Raw genomic sequence first — 21,568 nt, 5'->3', positions numbered from 1 at the left:
CTTTCCTATATGAATGAAATCTCTGGTAACCAAACTAGTGATGAGGAAAACTATAAGAGTATTTTAAGCAGAACAAACATAGTGCTGCATGCCTGAAGTTCCTACTAGTTGGGAGACTGAAGTGGGAGGCTCCTTTGAGTCTAGGAGTTTGAGGTCAGCCTGGGCAGCATAGCAAGATTGTCCCCTCCCCACTGAAAAAATACAAAAACAAAAACACTGCCCAAAACAAAAATAGCATTCTAACTAATAAGAAAAGGAAAAAATGATATAATTGGAATACTATTATTTTATAACGTATAAGGCGGCAATGGATTATATATATAATAATAAATTATCATTTTATAACGTATAAGGCGGCAATGGATATATATATAATAATAAATTATCACTGATGCTAATATCACAAAAGACAATAAGACATTGCACCTTGTGATAGAAATATACAAAAACTCTGAAATGTATTCCTGTCAAAAACAAAAAACAAAGCTTAAAGCCCTATGATTCACAGGAAACCAGGGAACAGAGGAACATGTTTAAACTACATCAATTAGAAAATAATCAGGAAGATTCAGTCTGGGAAATGATTTGACAAACCAGTTTCATCAATAAAAAGATTTGAAAAGAACAACAAACAAATATAACCAGGAAATTTTGAACACTTAACTAAATAACACATTTTAAGACTACTACTAACTTCTAGGCGTGCGTTTTTTAAGCACTAAGTCTAATATAATCACACATGAAATGTAATATGATATGTGGGATCTACTTCAAGATAATTGAGAAGTGAGAACTGATAGATAAAATAATACTAGTCATAAATTAATATTAATTGAAGTGGTGTGAAAGTACATTAGATTCATTTATAATTTTCTGCACTTTTGGGAAAGTCTTCCATAATAAAAAGTAGGAAGAAAAGTTCATTACAACATTTTATTTACAACATGAACTTTTCTTAAGTACAAATGTAAAGTTTAAATGTGAAGTCAAATGTTCAACACTTCTGAAAGCAATCATATGATTCAAACTCATGATAAATTTCCTTAAAGTCAAAAAGGAAGTAACATAATTGGTTAAAATGAAATCAAGAGTTATATACTCTTACTGGACCATAGTTATGGTTATATCTTAATTTGATTCTGCTCATGTTTTTCCATATTAACAAGAAAACAAGAATGGTGATCAAGCAGATATTCTATTTTTATGGAAATAAGTATAAGGGAACACAGTTATCCAGGCAGGTTTCCTAAAATATATCCTACACTCAGAAATTTAGTCAATTATTGCAAATTAGATACTGAAGTATCATGATTTTACAATTTTTACAAAACAAATTTAAAATTCTTTACAAAAATTCAAATATAGGAGGCTGGGGCTGATCAGTGGTAGAGTGCTTGCCTAGGATACACGAGGCCCTGGGTTCTAACTCCCTCCCCCCCCCAAAAAAAGAGAGAGAGAGAGAGAGGAAAAACCAAATATAGAATATTTGTATAAAACACAAATATAACACTCTATTTATTTACATATGGAACAAAAATCACAGGATGCTAAAATTTGTTAATCTGTTTAATTAAGGGGAGAAAATGAGTTTCTTAATTTAAGAACCTCTTTTAAAATGCATCTCCTACATACCAATTTATTACCCTAGATCTGTTTTGGAATTGGAAAAGAGTTAATATGCATTAAAACATACAAACCAGGTAATAAAACACAACATCTTCATGGATTGCTAATTTATTCAAAGATTTTGGGAAGGAGAAAATTTCTGCAGTAAATTTTTCTATTTCTTTTGGTGCGAGGAATTAAACCCAGGGGTGCTTAACCCCTGAGCCACGTCTCCAGCCCTTTAAATTTTTTATTTTGAGGCAGGGTCTCTGTGAGTTGCTTAGGGCCTCACTAAATTGCTGAGGCTGGATTTGAACTTGCAATCCTCCAGCCTCAGCCTCCTGAGTCACTGGGATTACAGATGTGTGCCACCACATCTGGCAGTTTTTGTGCTTTTAAGTTTTGCCAAATGGATTCACAAGTAAGTCAGAAGCATTGTGCTTTTACATTGGGAAGTGTTAAGTTTCACGAGGAAAAATCTAGGGAGTAGAAATTTTATATATATGGACTTCTCAGAAACTATAGTTTCATATTATCAGTATGTTCATACTCTATTATTATTATCAGTATGTTCATACTCTATTATTATAATTTTCTTTTACATATCTCAAGTACAAACATAAATTACAGATTAAATAGGCAGAGAATTCAAGGCTTTTAGAGTAGCACTTTTTTTTTTTTTTTTTTTCCGGTTCCAGGGATTGAACCCAAGGGCACTTAATCACTGAGCTACATTACCAGAGCCTTATTTATTTATTTATTTATTTATTTATTTATTTATGCGGTACTGGGGATCTAACTCAGGGCCTTGTGCTGGCGAGGCAAGCACTCTACCAGCTGAGCTATCTCCCCAGCCCGCCCTTTTTATTTTGAGACTGGGTTTAAAAGCAACTGTATCAATGCTAATAAAATGAGGAAAAAAGCAAATAAAATTTGTGCTGTGTGTGGTGTGCACATCTGTAATCCCAGCTACTGGGGAAGCTGAGGAAGGAGGCAAACTCGAGGACAACCTGGGCAACTCAGCCAGACCCTGACTTGAAATAAAAGGAAAAGGACTGGGGATATAGTCAATGGTAGTGTCCTTGCCTGGCAAATATGCGACACTCTAGATTCAATCCCTAGCACTTCAAAAAAAAAACAAAAGAAAGCAAAAAAGAGAAAGCGAGAGAGTGAGAGAGTGAGAGAGAGAGAGAGAGAGAGAGAGAGAGAGAGAGAGAGAGAGAGAGAAACACTGCTTGCAACTTCCATTGAGGTCAGTTTTCCAATGGACTTAGAAAAGAATAAATTCTTGAAAATGCTATAACATTGATGAAACTTGAAAACATTGTGGTTAGAGTAATAAATCAGATATAAAATGATAAATATTAAATGATTTCTTTTATATGAGCTATACAGAAAAGGCAAATTCACAGAGGCAGAAAGAAGGTAGAACAGAAGTTACCTGGGTCAGGAAAGAAAAGGGAATGAGGAGTTACTGTTAATGGGTACAGAGTTTTTGTTTCAGATGAAAAAACAGTTCTGGAGGGTCAGATGTAGCTCAGTAGTAGAGTGGCTGCCTAGAATGCATGAGACTCTGGGTTTTACTTCCAGTACCATTCACACACAGAAAAAAAGTTTTGCAAATGGAAATGGATATTGGTGATGGTTATATAACACTGTAAATTTACTTAATACCACTGAATTATACACTTAAAAATGGTAAACTTTGGGCTGGGGACATAGCTGAGTGGTAGAGCATTTGCCTAGCATGCATGAGGTCCTGGGTTTGATTCCTGGCACCACTAAAAACAAACAAATAAATAAATAAGTATCAATAGATGTGACTTTTTAATGTATATTTTACAATGCTGTAAAAAAAAAAACAAAAAAAAAAAACATTAATTTAAACAGATGACCTAAAAAGGGAATGCTATCTAAGTCATCACATATGCTCTTCTTTCCCCTTCCCTGCAGCTACCACCAACCTCATCTCCTTCTCCCTTTCACTCATTAGTCTTAGATTTCAATTGAAACATGACTTCATAGAAATCTTCCCTGAGTCTCAGAGGAGTGCAAATTCTAGCATTAATAGGACAAATTCTAATATTCTAGTATTACTGTATGAGTTCTTTTTCATTGCAGTTTTCATAGTTTGTACTTAAATATCTGTTTTTCCATGATGATTATTTCCCCTCCTAGAATGTGAAGCTCAATGAGGGCAAACACTTCATTCATCCTGAATCCCCAATGCTTAGATACTTAATCACTATTTTTAGAATTCATGAATTAAAAGCAAATTTGAGAAGGCTTGCATTTGTAGAAGTTTCAAACAATGGTGCTGTGCATTCCTGTTATTCCAGCTACTTGGGGGATTGAGGCAGGAGGATTACAAGTTCCAAGTGAGTCTCAGAAACTTAATAAGACCCTGTTTTAAAGTAAAAATAAAAAAATAGGGCTGGGCATACAGCTTATTAGAGAACACTTACCTACTATTCATAAGGCCCTGGTTCAATGATTACCACAAGGAACAAAAAACAAACAAACAAAACCCACTGCTATAGTTTAGATCTGGAATATCCTCCAATGGTTCATATGTTGAAGGGCTGGTCCCCAGCTTGGGGTTTTTAGGCAGTGGTGGAATCTTTAAGAGGTGGGACCTAGTAGCAGGTCTTAGGTTGTTAGAGGCATACCCCCTCTAAAGGGGGATTGGAGAACCCTGGTCTCTTTATTTTTTTGCTTTTCAGTTGCTAAGAGGTAAACAGTTTACTACCTGTACTCTCCATGACATGCTGCCTCACCACAGGCCCAAAAGAAATGCGGTCAACTGACCATGGACTGATACTTCCAAAACTATGAACCAAAATAAAAATCTCAGGTATTTGTTATGCAAACTGATGATGGTACCTGATGGATTAAAAATGTCAAATAATTAGCCAGGCACAGTGGAACGTGCCTGTAATGCCAGCTTCTCAGGAGGTGGAGGCTCTAAGCAATTTAGCAAGACCCTGTCTCAAAATAAAAAATAATAAAAGGCTGGGGATGTGACTCAGTGATTAAGCCCTTAGTACCAAAAGCAAAAAAAAAAAAAAAAGTCAAACAATAGGTTCTAGGTGCTCCAAAGCAACATAGGTTGAGTTTCTTTATTTTATAATTGGAAGTGCTATGTATGTTAGTAATTATATTTTTATTGATAGTGAAGTCTATGAGTATATTTTAATTTCAAAGTATAAATTAGATAAAAAATTCAAGCAAGATATTTTTTAAACTACGCAAGCTATTCCCCTTGGCAGGGGAAGGGGCAGGGGACATATATGAATGTAGACACAAATGGGATCAAAACTATTACAGAATAGACTATAAGAATCAAGGCCACTACATACCCTAAATCAGGTTTTTCCAACCTTGGTACTGTTGGTTTTTTAAGTGCGTTCCATCAATAATATATAATTCACTGCCATTTATTATATTCACAATGCTGTACAACCATCATCATATCCAATATTTTACATAGAACAAAATTCTACTCATTCCGAATGCAGTGGTGCATGCCTGTAATCCCAGCAGCTTGGGAGGTTGAGGCACTAAGCAATTCAGTGAGACCCTGTCTCTAAATAAAATAAAAAATAGGGTTGGGGATGTGGCTCAGTGGTTGAATGCCCCAGTACCCAAAACAAAACAAAACAAAACAAAACAAAACTCGACTCATTGAGCATTAATTTCTAATTCCTCACAACCCTAATAACTCCATTTTTCTATTTATTAATAAGAATCTTCTAGATATTTCAAGTACATGGAATCATAATATTTCTCTTCATATGTCTGGCTTATTTCAGTTAATGCAATGTTTTCAATGTTCATCCATTTTGTAGCACTTATGAGAAAAATTTCTATTCATTTCATGTGTGAATAATATTTCATTGTATGTATATGCCTTATTTTGTTTATTCTTTTATCTGTTGAGGAACACTGAGTGGTTTCCACATTTTTGCTACTATGATAATGTTCCTGAACTGTAAAGTACAAATATCTTTTGACTCCTTGTTTTCATTGCTTTTCAGCATTTATGTAGGTGTAGAATTGGAACAGGGTCATGTGATCATTCTATATTTAACTATTTGAAAAACTACCAATTCATTGTCCATAGCAACTGAGCCACTTTTTATTCCCACCATCAATTTACTAGGGTTCTAATTTCTCCATGTTCTCACCAACACTTATTTTTTATTTTATTATTTTTAGTAATAGACATCCTAACGTACACGAAGAGATATCTCCTTGTGATTTGGATTTGCTTTCTCTACTAATTAATAATACTGAGCATCTTCAAATGTGCTTAAGGTCCATTTGTTTATCTCTGGATAAATGTGTGTTCAAGTTCTTTGCTCAATTTTTTTTGAGGTGGGGGTGGGGGTGCATGCTGAGAACTGAACCCAGGCTTCGAACATGAACAGCAAGCACTCTACCATTGAGCTATACTCCCAAAACCCTCTTTGCCCATTTTTTAATTGAGTTGTTTTTTTTTGTTATTGAGTTGTAGGAGTTCTTTAAATATTTTGGATAGTAAAAGAATATCAGAACGTTTCCCGCATCCTATAAGTTGTTTTTTCATTCTATTGTTAATGTCCTCTGATGCCAAGAGATTTGAAGAAATCCAACTCAGGATTATTTTTTTTTTGTTGCCTGTGCTTTTGCTGTCATATATAAGAAACCATTGCCAAATTCACCATCATGCACATCTGATCCTATTTTCTTCTAAGAGTTTTATTATTTTAGAATTTTGATGCATTTTGAGCTAATTCATATATATGATGTAAGATAAGGGTCTAACTTCATTCTTTTGCAGGTGGGTATTCAGTTTTTCCAGTGGTATTTGTTGAGAAGACTGTCCTTATAATATGTTGAGAATAATAGGACCAATTAAAATATAAGGTGAGGTGTGCTGTATGTTTACACAACAAAAGACAGTTCCAAAGAAGGAAACAAGAAGAGCAAATAAACATTAGATCAATTAATCAGTATTTATTGAATTTCTTTATTATGGGCAAAGCCTAATGCTGACTGTTCTAAGGGCAATACGATTAAAGTATAGTCTATATATCTTAGGAGTCTAAATTTTTTGTGGGGGAAAAGTAAGCCACCATACTGCATGAAAATAAGGCATGCATGAAGCCAGGACAAATAAGTACTACAGACAATATGTGTTATGGAAGTTTGAAGAAGGCTGTTATTACTGCCAGCCTGGATGGAAGTTTTTCTTTTGGCATTAGTGTTAATCTAGTCACATACACAATTTTTGAAAGAATGAAAGTACAATATTAACAAAAATAAAAAACTGAGGTTTATATACAAAGTCCCATTTCTAGCATGTTCCAAGTATATTCCGTTACTCTAATAGTAATTTTCACTAAAAGACAAATGTCAGTAAATTTATAAAACATGTAACTAGTATAAATTTGTTTCCAGTGTTTATAAAAGAGTAACAGGAAATAATTTTTCCTTTCATAGTCAACAAATTCAGTGTATGGCATTTGCTTCATAATTCCTTTAAAGCAAAACATAACTGATAACATTTAAATGTGTTTTAAAACTCTGCATCTTTACTGGGTGCAGTGGCACACGTCTGTAATTCCAAAGACTGGGGAGGCTAACATAAGAGGATTGCAAGTTTGAAGCTAGCCTGGGAAATTTACCAAAGACCCTGTCTCAAATTTTTAAAAAGGGCTGGAATGTAACTCAGTGGTAGACTGTCTTTGGGTTTAATCCTTAGTACTACAAACAAACAAAAACCACAATAACAACAACAAAACCCCCTGAAACTCTGCCCCTTCTAAGAGCATGGCATTCATGGTCATTTTAACAAGATTTCTTTGGGGGGATACTGGGTATTGAACCCAGGGGTGCTTTACCACTGAGCTACATCCACATCTCTTTTTATTTCTTACTTTGAGACAAGGTCCCACTAAGTTGCTTAGGGCCTCGCTAAGTAGCTGAGCCTGGCCTTGAACTCATAATACTCCTGCTCTACCTCCTGAGTCAATGGGATTACTGGGATTAAGGGTATGTGCCACCAGGCCCTGAAATAAGTTAAGATTTTGTAAATGATGTGTTCCACAGTCTTTTATTTCCTAAGAAATTACCAGGAGAAAACTGTTACAGGAATAGAAACTTAATAAACCCAAATAAGATAAAAAAATAATTCAAATGGTAACAGAAGTCTTTAATTGATGAAATAAATTATGTCTCAATGATGGTACCTGAATACATTTAGGCATATAACAAAAACAAAACAATTTATGGGATTAAAATATATCTGCCAATGAACATGATGTTCAATAAATTTCTTAACATGGACTTAAGCAAACTTTCAATTGAAAATAAGATCACTATATAAGTATACTTATATAGTCTGAAACCACCACTATATAAAAGCTTGGTTTATATGAAGAATGTCTAAACTTACTGTAGTATTATAACAAACTCTGAAAATAAAATGAGTCCTTTTAAGAACAAATCTTTTTTTTTTTTTTTTTTTTTTTAGGAGAATATTGAAGATTAAACCCAGAACTTTGCACTTACTCAGCAAGCACTCTATCACACTGAGCTATATCGCCAGGTCAACACCACATTTTAATCTAGAAGTGAGACATAACAACATTTAACACTCTAGCATTCATATGTAATTACTTAAGTATTTATCAGGTATATTAACACTATGAAAAATTTTACAAAATTCTATTACCTATACTCATTTTCCCTGCTGCTGTCTACTTGGCATCAGTTATTTTATGGTATATATGACTTCCTGACCTTGTGAATATTATTCACAAATAGGAGAAGCTCCACAAGGGCTCGTCTGCCTTGGGAATAGATAGCTGATAACTTCATGAATTCTTTACTGACTAGGTATATGTTTGGATTCCTTTTCAAAAGGTGTAACATAATATCAAGACAGATCAGTTTTAGACAAATATAAAAATGCACATCTTACCCACATGCATGCCTCAATCCTAACTTTTGAGATGATACTCCACAAAGAAATGGCTCCTTCGGTGCCCTCTTCATCTGGACAAATAATTTGATCAGGATAAGGTGGCTCAGGGAAATTAACTGAGTTGCATTCATAAGCAGCTAATGTAACTGAAGCTATATGTGGGCCCTAGAAAACAAATGTAAGAAACCTTGGATGAGAAATGTTAATGAAAAAAGATTTGTCAATACATGTTATTTTAATAGTACATTAATCACTGCATATTCCAAGAAAAGCTTAGCTTTTTTTTTTTTTTTTGAGAAGTTCTAATATTTTCTTTACATACAAGATGACACTCTACTTTTAAAATGACTAGGATAAATTCTATTCAATGTCAATTAGAATGTGAACTATCTTGAGGGTAAATTTTGCTTAATTTGTCATTGTATTCTCAAGGTCCAAAAGCTTAGTTTTTGAAGAACAAGATTTTGTCTAAATATTTCATGGTGAAGTTAGTAACTTGATAAAATAATCTTTCCTATAATTTCTTCTTAGCTTCATTTTTTAAATGATTTAAATTCACTGAGGTTTAATTTACATAGGTCCACATTTCAGTACACTCTGACAAATACATTCAGTCATATAACCACAACCAATCAAGATACAGGACATTTCTACTACTGTAAAAAGTTCCCTTGTGCTCCTTTGTAGTAAACCTCCCCAAACTCATCTTGGCCCATGGCAATCAGTCATGAAATTTTTAACTTGTTTTTTATGGTATTTACCTATACTTATTTGTCAGAATGTTATCCCTTGTGAAAAAAACTTTCTAAGCCTGTTTTGTTAGGCACAATTTGAGAATACCACTTCTTGTCTTCACTTAAAAACAGTTGGGGAAGCAACTATCTCACTTACCTTTTCCAGATAAACTATAAATATTTACTTGTGAGGGCCTAGGGTATGGCTCATTGGTAGAGCATGCACTAGCATGCATGAGGGTTTGACCCTCAGCACCACATAAAAATAAATAAAAATAATGTTATTGTGTCCATCTACAACCAAAAAGATTAAATTGCAAAACCAGTATCAGTGAGTTTTTCTTTTAATTTTTTCTACAGAAACTTTTGTGCTGCTTTGTTCCTTTATTCCTTTATTTTGAAATATTACAATGAACAATATAATTTAGATTAAAATGTACTAATATTCAGATGTGTGAAAAAGTCTAAAACACAATGGTTATAAAAATCCAGATGAGGGTCTACACAAGAGTCAACTAGGGAGTTGGTTAAAAATATAAATTTCCAGGTCCCCTAAATGTAGATTGGTAGATGCCCTTTGGTAGACAGTAAATATTAGCCATTAGCAGTTATGAAGAAAAATACTCTTTTTGTAAGACAGAATTACATGAACGCACACATACATGAGATTTTGTCACTAACCACATTGTGTGACTATTTCTGAATCTAAAGGTTTCTATTAAATATTTCTCCACTGACTCTTCATAAATGAGTCAGACTCAAAGAAAAGTGGTCTCTTTAATACATGAATCTTTTAAGACCTCATGGTAGAAGATTTTGTGGTTCAAAGACCAAGTACATAACATGTAAGGATAAAAATAAAGTATTAAAGAAATCCTGTAACCAAGATAATAATATTTTTTATATCATGTTAATATATGTAAAAAAGCTGTTCATAAATTCAAGCCACATTTATCACTAAATATAACAGGCATTTTCTAAAAATCTGAAAATGAAGTTCTATACTTAACAATGAATTATTAGATTTTTTCTAGACCAAAATAATCTATGTGAATTTTTAGCCTTTGTTCTTTTTCTTGTGTTTTAATCCTTACAAATGCTTAACTATTAAGTTGTAAAATAACTACAAAAGATTTTTGACAGAATGCTTTTGAGTATTTAGGCTTTTGAAAAGTTATAATCAACCATGAAACCTACAATTTATTTCTTTGAATATTATGTGCATAAGAGATTTCAGTTGGGGTAAAAATGATTATTTTGCAGTTCTACAAACAACAACAACAAAAATTCCCAAACCAAAAGAAAACACTTCCCTGTATGAGTTTAAAGTTTGTGGTATTAAGAATACTGTATAGTGAGTGAAAAATTCTTTACCATATAGTTACAGCCATTAGATGCAATTTAAAGAAACAAAACAAAACAAACAACACCCCCCTAAATTCCATCTTTGCTATTAGAAAAAACAAAACAGACATATGATACTAAGTTAAAAAAAAAAAAAAGAAAATTAAAGAATCTGACCATGCTATCCCTATGTAATAGTTTTCTTTGACTATCAGTAGTCTATAGCTGAATTCTAAAAATGAGCTGTAAAACAAAAATAAAAAACAAATAGAAAATGATCTGGAGTCATAGCTCAGTTGCAGAGCACTTGACAAGCTTAAGCAAGACCTAGGTTCGATTAGCACTGCAAAAAATAAAATAATTAAGGAAAGATATTTTGGGGATATACAGGAAGAGAAAAACTGCATTTCTATTTAAAAAAAATTAAAAATGTACCCATACAGATTAAATACATGTTAATAATGATAAATGACTTTTACATAGTTCAAATTTTTAGTGATTCTAAAAAGGAAATTTCTAACAATTTGAGAATATTTTCCCTAAAGAAGACTGTTCATTCACTCAACTAAAGTGATATATACTTTCCATAACCGCACTATTAAGTCATGATTACTCAGCCTCAGAGGCAGATGTGGTGGTTCCCAGACAAAATGCACACTAACAGCTCAAGTTTCTTGTCCTTTGTTCATTTTCCAGAGTCTGTTTAGCCTATATGTTGACATTTTAGCTTAGAGTATATTAGCTGAGTTTCTTAAGTTCTTTTCAACATTATAACTTAACGGTTCCTAAATATAACCACTCTGAATTTAATAAAAGTTTATAGAAAAATCCAAACAAAAAACTAAATTATATTTTTGGTTAAAACAATTTTAAAAGTTTTTAATACCTATCAGCTTAATATAGTAATTGAAATTCTTGGGGAGAGGGTTGCAGAAAAATACTAGAAGAAATGGGCAAATGTTTTTCAGGTTGCTAAAAAGTATCATCTCATCAACCTATGATCTAAGAAGATGAAAAAAACTTCAGTCAGGGTCAATAAAAAATAAAATAAACTGCTGAAAATCATCACAGTCAAATAGTAAGCAAATTGTTGTAACCCAATAAGGAGGAAAATCTTAAAAGCAATGAGAGTGTATAAACATAACGAATTACCCACAGGGAAAAATGGATAAGACTTTATCATCAGAAATAATGTAAAACAAAAGACAACAGAATTACTTCTCTAAAATGCTGAAAGAAAGAACAAACAAAAGAAAGGAAGAACCTGTGAATTTAGAACACAGGGAAAAATACGCTTCAAAAATAAGAGAAAAGTGGGCTGAGGATGTAGCTCTGTGGAAGAGAGCTTGCCCAGCATGCAGAAGGCCCTAGGTTCAATTCCCAGTATTGACTAAAAAAGAAAGAAAACAACAACAACTAAAAAAACAAAAACAAAAACAAAACCAACGAGTGGCATATTTAGAAGAAAAATATATGGCACAAAAAGTATAAAGATGTGAGAAGGAAAATAGAGAATACTACTTACTGTAAGGTTATTACATTACACATGAAATGATAAAATAACAATTTGAAATTCACCTCGATAAGTTAAAGCTATACATTGCAAACCTCAGAGCAAACACTAAATTTTTTTAAAAAGTGTAACAAATAAGCCAATAATAAAATAAAATTTTTAAAAAGTTCATTCTAAAAGAGGGCAAGAAAAGGTGAAAATAAATGGGAAAAATAGCTTGAGGGTAGTAACCATATTGATAACTACATTAATTGTAAATGGATCAAACATATGAATGAAAAGATAGAGATTGTTAGACTGGTTTATATATGCTATCTTTAAGAAATATATACACTTACACATCAAGACCCAGAAAAGTGAAAGTAAAGAGTCAGAAAATGACAAACCATTTAAAAATAATCCTAAAGAGATGGAGTGGCTATATTTATATTAGAAAAAGTAGACTTCAGAACAGAGAATATTATAAGAGATGAATAGGGACATATCATATTGACAAAAGGGCTAATTTTAATCTTATTTTTCTCTTGAAACAGGGTCTCACTAAATTGCCCAGGCTGTCCTGGAACTTGGGATCTTCCTGAGCTGCCTCAGCCTCCTGAGTTGCTAGCATTATAGGTGAATGTTTCTGTGCACAGCTATAATTTTAAATGTGTAATGCGTATACATTCAATAACACAGTGGCAAAATACAAACAACAAAAACTGACAGAATTTAACAGAATAATAAATTCCTGATTATAGATGTAAATTTCAACACCAATTTTTCATGAATTGATAGAATAGACTGATGACTGATGTGGAAGAAAAGACTTGAACAACATAGAAAACTCCATCAAATGATAGCCAAAAGCATATTTTTTTTCAAGCACACACAGAACATTTGCCAAGAGAGATGGTAAGCTGTGCTATAACATGAGTCTTAACATATTTAAGGGGATTTGCCAAGTGAAAGGTAAATACAGTAGATACTTCTTAAGGAAAAGCAGCAAATGAAGGTTCATTTTTAAAAAATTATATTTTTGTAATTCAGTGTAGTCATTCTAAGTCAGCAGTAGGGTTTAGCTATTTGTGATATATTAGACATCTGGTTTTGTTTCCTTTTAAAACCCCATATATCTAGTCTCATGAGCTGTATTATACTATATTTTCCAATGGAATAATGTTGCCTTATCCAGGATAAAAGATGTAGTGCTTGGCCAGAAAGACTATGTCTGAGAGAGAGCAAACCATAGTTAGATCAAAGGATAAGATTTCCAGTAAGAATAGATATAGGTATTTGTGAAAAAGGATATTTTAAGTTTTTAAAGCTCTTTTAAAATAAACTCAAAAAGTTATATTTCCACAATTGATATTCTTTTGAGTAGTATAAAAAAGTAAGTTTTAGTGGTTGAAAAATACTAACTCAAGACAATCTAATGGAATTAATTTTCACTCTTTCTTCAGTATTAGCAATATTAGTTCTAAACAGGACAAATTTAGAATTTTAAAAATGGTCTTACAAGAGGTAAATTTATTATTCTTAAAAGTATAACAAATAAAAATACTCTGGCAGGGAAGAGAAGTTTTAAGTAGTGTTTTGATAATAGTGTGGCATTTATATAACTACATAAGGCCAGAAAAAAATGTCCTAATGTCACAAATTACAGTTCTGTCTTTTTGTTTTTTTTTGTTTTTTTTTTTAACAACTCCAGGGATTGAACCCAGGACCCCAGGGCATGCATGGCAAGTGCCCTACCACTTACTTCCTCAGCTCTTCTTTTAAAAAAATTATTTTAAGATAGCATCTCATTAAGTTGTCTGGGTTGGCCTCAAACTTGCTATCCTTCTACCTCAGCTCCCAAATAGCTGGTATTATAGGTGTGTAACAGGGTTGGGCACAAATTAGGGTCTTTGTTAGGCAGGATGAATTCATTCATATGCTAATTTGTGGGAAAAATTGTATTAGTAATGATGAATCAGTGTGTGCATTACTGCTTCATTCAAAACAATTTTTCTGGATTTTGAACTTCTCAAGTTCTTTGAATTTACACTAGAGAGGCTGATGATTTAATATAATTGTACCTCCCTCACACATTTTACAGCATTTAAGAACCTGACTAGGTTATATTCATGTCTATGTTTCATCAAGAAATGTAGTATATAATTCTTGAAACCAGAGAGAAAACGGGATACCTTGGGCTGTAGAGTCATCTTTTAAAAACTAAAATCTGAAATGGTCGTATAAGTTAGTTATGAGCCTAATTTAGCCAAGCCTCTTTATCATCCAAGATGAAGAATACAATATAATGTTAAGAATGCAGAGTGTGTGTGTGTGTGTGTGTGTGTGTGTGTGTGTGTGAGTATTCTTAAGGAAGACAAGTAGACAAGAGACAGACATTCTTCCACTTAAGGCGGCTCCCTAAAAACTGATAAAACATTCCTAAAGACTGGAGTTGTTTGCACAACATCTGTAATGTCAATTCATAGCCTAATCCATCATCTATATACACAGAAGTCAAGTAAGATCCCAAAGGCAAAATTTCCAATTAGTTTTGTCTGGAAAGTTCAGGGCAAAGGTAATAAAATCAAGAATCCTGTGCTGATTCACTGGGAAAACATTTGTTTGCTGCACTCCTTCGCTAAGGAACAAAAGGAGTCAGTGGTTAGTCTGGAATGTGATTCATTAGGAATATCTGGGTGATAAATAAATGAAAAGGGATGACAAATGGTTGTCTGTAAGTCTTGCAAAACCTTCTTTTTTTTTTTTTTTTTAAGGGACTTTAGAATTCCTTTTGCATAAACAGGAATTTTACTCCTCAAAATTTTTAAACCACTGCTTTTCTCATCAGAGTCGGAAAACAATATATCTATGATTATGATCCACAGCAAATAATTCTAAGTTAAGGTATAAAACTAATGATCCTAAATGAGCATTGAAAAGTTTAGTTACCATTTATTCTGTTTTTGTAAAGAAACTCCCAGGTTATACCCCTGGTCCTCTATAAAAGGCAATACAGTATAAACAAAAGTAGTAACCTGGGCATTAGTTAATTTAGTTGATTTGAGTTTTAGTTTTCTAAATCTGTTAGTAACTTAGTAGGTATAATAGTCAGAATTCTTTGTCATCTTCCTCATTTAAAAACCTAATAATAAAACAACATCTGTGCTACCTAGGGCAAGAACATGAGATTATATTGTAAAAATGCAAGTATAAAACTGCTAGGTAAAACAAAAGAAGTAAAAACTGTAGTATTAGTTCATGCTTTAATTAGTAAGTACTGTCTCTGAAGAATTAATCCTTATATAAAGACATTTAGCATTTCTTCTCTAAATCTAAGCAACTTTAAAGATGTTTTTAAATTGACAGATAATAACGATATGTCTTTATAGAGTTCAGTGTGATACTTTGGTATATTTATATGTCACATATTGATTAACTCAAGATATTTAAGTTATCCATCATCTCAAACATTTACCATTAATGCTAAGAAACTGTTGATCATGCAGCTGACTTAGAAGAAATGGATTCATATTTATAGAGTTATAAAAATTTGTTTAAAATTTATATCCAACAGATTAGATGTATACTAACTAAATATTCTTAGATCTCCTTTAAGCACACATTAATAAATAGTGACTTAAGGCAGGAAGTTATCCAGTCTGTGCATACCCCTTTTGCTTGGCAAAAAAACAGGCCTACGTCCTGGAGACCATGGTTTCTTCTTTTGATGTGGTGATGCTCATAAGGGTCAAAATATGAGTCATTCCTTGAAGAAGACAGGGAGAAGAGCTATCATGCCCCCATCAAAAAACGTCAAACAGACTTTTTTCTAAGAAGGGCCTGCTGGTCTTCCCACAAGTGCCTTGAGTCACTCGCTGCATTCTTACAATCACAGCCATTATGTCTGTAGAAAGCAATATTGAGTCATACTAGAACCTTAACTTTTGGTAATTTCATTCTTTTCTGTCTTATAGGATACACAGGTGATCAATAAAGCAATAATCAGAATTCAAGCAGAAATGAAATTGAAGAAGTTGGTTAACAATTTTTAAAAGGAATTATAGTACTGCATGGTAAAAAAAATTACTACAATATTTCATTTACTGATATATATTTTCACATTTCATTTAACTCCATATCTATGCTGTTTTCCAATTAACATTTACTTTTAGCAAGAGCCAAGAGGAAAAATGTATCAGAAATGTTTACACCTAAGGAAAAATAGCTTTAAAACAGCATAGAATACTATAAAGTACTTGTTCACTAAAGGAAGCAGGGTGCTATATACACAGTTGTTCATAAATTTGAAAGCAATCAAGATGTCAGATTTTTTAAAGGTACAATTATTACATGTTTTAATAATGAAATAACCCCAAACTTTAAAATAGATACTAGCATCCAAATCTAACATAGGGGCAAATATCTGACAACTATCTTTCTTTGTATTTAATTTAAATAGCCAAGTTTAATTTTTCTATGAAAATCATCTTATAGAAGAAATAGTTCAAAAATATCACAAAAAAGAATACAGTTTCTGATAAAATTTGGTATACTCTACAATATAACTGATTAGTTCCAAACTTTTCTACTTCTAAGCCACCTCTAGGAAAGATAATTCTAATATGAAAAACACCAAAAAACCCTTCCAATTTGATTGACCATGTGAGAAAACCTGATGGTTAAAATATATGTCAAAGAGAAAAATTATCTGTAAAATATATTCATCCTTCCATTTTATAGCTAAATGTTTGGTTGCTTTTTAACATTATGAAATGACTGTTGGTAGACAGTCATGGAGCTGGAGCCAAACAAAAAACAAGATGCCTTGTTTTGGTCAGACCTTTGAGAAGCTCACAAAGCTCTGCCTAACGTAGGCGCTAAGGAAAAGTTTGGGAGTGTTTGGCCATGGGTAACAGCAGAGGACTTGGTGGTGGTGCCTACCAGGAGTCCTTAGTCTTTGGGATGAAGGGAATGTCTCACATCATTTGGAAAGTGTTATAATAAGGCACATGTTGTGCCACCACTGTGACTCTAAGGCCTACCACCTTTACAAGTCAACTTGTGGCAAATGTGCCTGCCCTGACAGGTACAAGAGAAAGTACACCTGGAGTGCCAAGGCTAAAAGAACAAATACCACTAGAACTGGTAGAACAAAGCACCTAAAACTTGTATACAGCAGATTCAGGCATGGATTCTGTGAAGGAATAACAACCCAAGAGGGAAGCTGTTGTGGTATCAAGTTCATCTTGAGAGTTTCAATGATTAACCACCCAATAAATATCCTTGTTTAACAACAAACAAAAAGAGAGAGAGAGAGAGAGAGAGAGAGAGATGAGAGAGAGAGAGAGAGAGAGAGAGATTGTTGGTAGTTTTTCTTCTCTTTATGGTTTTGTTAAATCTTTCTCCAGGAAATTGCTCCACCTAGTGTCAAAACTGTACATATATCACAATACACAGTACTGTAAATTGTGGTGAAGGGATTCTTTCTCATTGCTCAATAGAAAACTATAAATTGTTAATGGTACATATAATTTAAAAATGGCTCTTTAATCATCTTGTAATTTGATGAATCATAATATATCTGCATAAAAGGAACATGTCTGAGATACATTTCTCATTAAGAACAAAAGTTCCTATTTTTATTAACCTGTTTACAGAATTATAAATCATACTTCTCTGTTAATGGCAATTAATTACAAGTTAGTTACTAAAATAATTTCATTACTTCTCTCAGGTGTTTTATTTTTCACCCAGTATTGGGGATCTATTACAATGCAATAACCCTGGGTGGTTACTGTTGTTGTTGTTATTATTATTATTTTGTGTGGTACTGAGAATTAAATCCAGGGGTGCTCTACTACTGGAGTTATATTCCTATTCTTTTTTAAATTTTAAGACAAGATTTCATTAAGTTGTTGAGGTTGACCTTGAACTTGTGATACCCTGTCTCAGCCTCCAGAGTTGCTGGGATTACATGGTACATACACCACTGCATCCTGTGCTATTCTTTTTAATATATAAACTTAAAATTTTGGGAGCTCGGGATGAGCTCAGTGGTACACATTTGCCTAGTATGTCTGAGGACCTGGGTTCAATCTCCAAAACTGGGGGGGGGGGGGTGTGAAGACAGCTAACTAGCTCATTTAGTTTCACAGGTTCAATATGCTTCTTTTGGTATACTATATATAGTCAAATGATGCAGATCAAATACAGCTGCCTATTTTCATGAAAAAGGTTATACTGGAAAACTCCCATTCATTCATGTATTGTGTATGGCTGTTATATAATTACAATGACAGATCTGAGTAGTTGCACAAATACTGTAAGGCCCTCAAAGTCTGAAAAACTATTATGTGACCCTTAACAGAGAAAGCATGCTTTCTAGTCCTAGGGTTAGAACATTAATAAGGTAGAAATTTTGACTCATCCAAATGGGCTACACAATGGTCACATCCACTTTACACAAACATTAATGTATTGCTTTTACTCAGGGTATAATTTTCAGGATATCGGGCAGTAAATAAGTATTCCTCATGTACAGCACCTGTGAAAGGAAACCTGCTGCCTGCTTGCTAAGTGTGAGATGATTCTGTCAGAAGATTTCAGGAATTAATACTGAAGAGAAGAGTACTTGAAAGTGTTAGCTTAGAAAAATCTGCCAGCCACAGCTTTTTTTTTTTTCATCTGATGTATGCATAAAAATATGAGCAAAGTAAATGAATGAAATCAGTAGCATGTATTACTTGCTGGGCAAAATTTGCTCACATAGATATCAAACAATGAACAAAAACATGTCTGCATAAGCAATAAAGTCAAAAGAATTATAGTTCATACTTTATATTTAACTTCTAATTGGTTATTTAATAACTTACTATAAAGATAAGTAAAGATCATATTAATACATTGAATAAATGCTTAAAAAATCACTAATTAAATCAATCATTGTGCCTGTTATTTGCGGTAAACCGAAGGCAAAAGAACACATTAAAATATTGTTTACATAGCAGGAACAGACATAGTTTAATTTGTTGGAGACGCAATAAAGATGTACTGATGTTTAACATAAAACTATTTTGCAAACTATGCTCAATATGAACTATGAGATATAGTATATGAGATATGTATAGAGATTAGATTGTTTTTCTTCAATAGTCATAATTAGACTCAGATGTTAGGGACAGAATGTTCTGGCAATAAAAGAAGTCCAATAATTCTGTCTATGTCTATTCCTTTTTGCATAAGGCTTCATGATTTTATTTACATTAAATTATTCAACACGTACTTATTGAGCATCCTACTACACAACAGGCACTGTTTAAGACTCTTGCAATACAACAGGAAGTGAAGAAAACTCCTGGTCCTCAAAGAGCTCTTATTTTAGAAGTGAAGCTCACATTTTAGTATAGCTTTTCTTTTTCTTTTTTTTTTTTTTTTAATATTTTGTTTTAGTTGTAGGTGGACACAATACCTTTATTTTATTTTTATGTAGTGCTGAGGATTGAACCCAGGGCTTCACACATGCTAGGCAAGTGCTCTACCTCTAAGCCACAACCCCAGGCCAGTATAGCTTTTCTTATTTTAGCTAACTGCACTTCCATACTCTATCCATTCCCCAATATTTCAACCTTTCCTACTGTCTTTTCTTTAGATCAGGCACTCATTATAGTTTACCTTGAACTATAGCCTTCTAAATGTACTCTTTAAAAAAATTTTTTTTTTAGTTGTCAGTGGACCTTTATTTTATTTATTTATTTATTTATTTTTTGCGGTGCTGGGGATGGAACCCAGGGTCTTGTGCTTGTAAAGCAAGCACTCTACCGACTGAGCTATCTCCCCAGCCCTGTTTATTTATTTATATGCAGTGCTGAGAATCAAACCCACTGCCTCATAGGCAAGTGCCCCACCACTGAGCCACAACTCCAGCCCCTAAATGGACTCTTTACTTTCAGTTTCTTCCCCACAAAATCTACATTATATGATGCTGCCAGAGTTATGCTTCTAAAATACAAATGTTAATGATGTTTGGATTACTCTTTGGGACATATAAAACCTAAATTCTCTAGTATGATTTTCAGAGCGTTCGATAATTTGGAATCAACCTATTTTTTTACATGGTGCTTTTTTTCCATTTGCAAAAGAGTAGGAAATTCTACATTCTCTTGTTTTCATATTTCTGCCTTTCCATTTACAAACTCATTTCACAAAGTTTCCCTAGTTCTTCCTCCAAGCAAAATTTTCCCTATTTTAGAGGTTCTATAATAATTTTATGATAGTACTTGTTACAACGATCTGCAGTGCAATTGTTTACGTAAACACGTCTTTAGTTCTATATGTTTAATTACTTTTGTAATTCCCATGGTACTTCAGAGTGTTCTGCACAGAGTAAATGTTCAAGGTGATTTTTTTCCTGTGCATGGTGCTAGGAATTGAATACAGGGCCTCACGCATGCTTTACCACTGAGGTATGAAAAACCCAGTCACCTCTTCAGGGTTTTTGAAGAGAAATGAGATAAGTTAGTGTACAGTAACAATTTTATGAAATATTTACTTATTTACTCATTTATTGTGATGCCGGGGACTGAACCCCGGGCACTGTGGAGGCTAGGCAAGTGCTCTTTAACTGAGAAACATCCCCTATCCCAAATTTATTATTTGAGACCATAACACAGCACATTTGTTTTCAGTAGAAGTATGAAAAAGGATCAGAAAAATGAAGGTTATTTCTGCTCTTAGATGACTGACAAAATCACAGCATGATTCTATAGTCTTGTTGGAGATGCTTTGAAAATGTTATTTTCTCCACCTTTCCTTTTGGTTCTGGATATTTTTATTTGTTTTCTCTTAGCTGTCAAAAGAAAGCCTATTAAACAGGTTCTTAATTTTAGTTATTTAAAACATATATTCTAGAATTTCCACTTGGCTAATTTTCTGTCAAAATGATCAAAGTTGTTAGGCATGGCAGCACAAACCTATAATCCCAGCAACTCGGGAGGGTAGGGCAGGAGGACTTCAAGTTCAAAGCCACTCTCAACAATTTGGTTAAGCAACTTAGCAAGACCCTGTCTCAAAATTAAAAAACAAAAAGATCTGGAGCTCTAACTTGGTGGTAAAGCTACCCTGGGTTCAATTTCCAGCACCAAAAAACAAAAAAACAAGAAAAGTTCCCCAGGACTGCAAAAAAATAAAAAATAAATCAAACTTTTATTTACTTGAACATATTAATTTTGGATTAATATACGAGTACATATCTAATAACATTAGACATTATATGTATGCACATTCAACCTTTTTCTTGCTTTTAAAAAATGATTTATATGTATATTGGTATACATATATTACTATATATATTTTTTCTATATATTTTATTCATTTTATTTATGTATAGTGCAGAGAATTAAACCCAGTAACTCACACATGCTAGGC

The 21,568-nt window shown here is 33.1% G+C and overlaps 1 protein-coding gene across 1 annotated transcript in view; it reads right to left on the bottom strand.

Annotated features, from left to right (window-relative positions):
- Vmp1 (vacuole membrane protein 1) overlaps positions 1-21,568 on the bottom strand; it is a 110,970-nt gene that overhangs the window by 56,671 nt on the left and 32,731 nt on the right. Inside the window, 1 exon segment of the mRNA XM_047545289.1 lies at positions 8,573-8,740. Within this exon segment, the coding sequence (XP_047401245.1) occupies positions 8,573-8,740 (168 nt within the window).

This window comes from Sciurus carolinensis, chromosome 3 (genome assembly GCF_902686445.1).
Source record: "Sciurus carolinensis chromosome 3, mSciCar1.2, whole genome shotgun sequence".
Lineage (NCBI taxonomy): Eukaryota > Metazoa > Chordata > Mammalia > Rodentia > Sciuridae > Sciurus > Sciurus carolinensis.
This window is presented reverse-complemented; position numbering and strand designations above follow the sequence as displayed.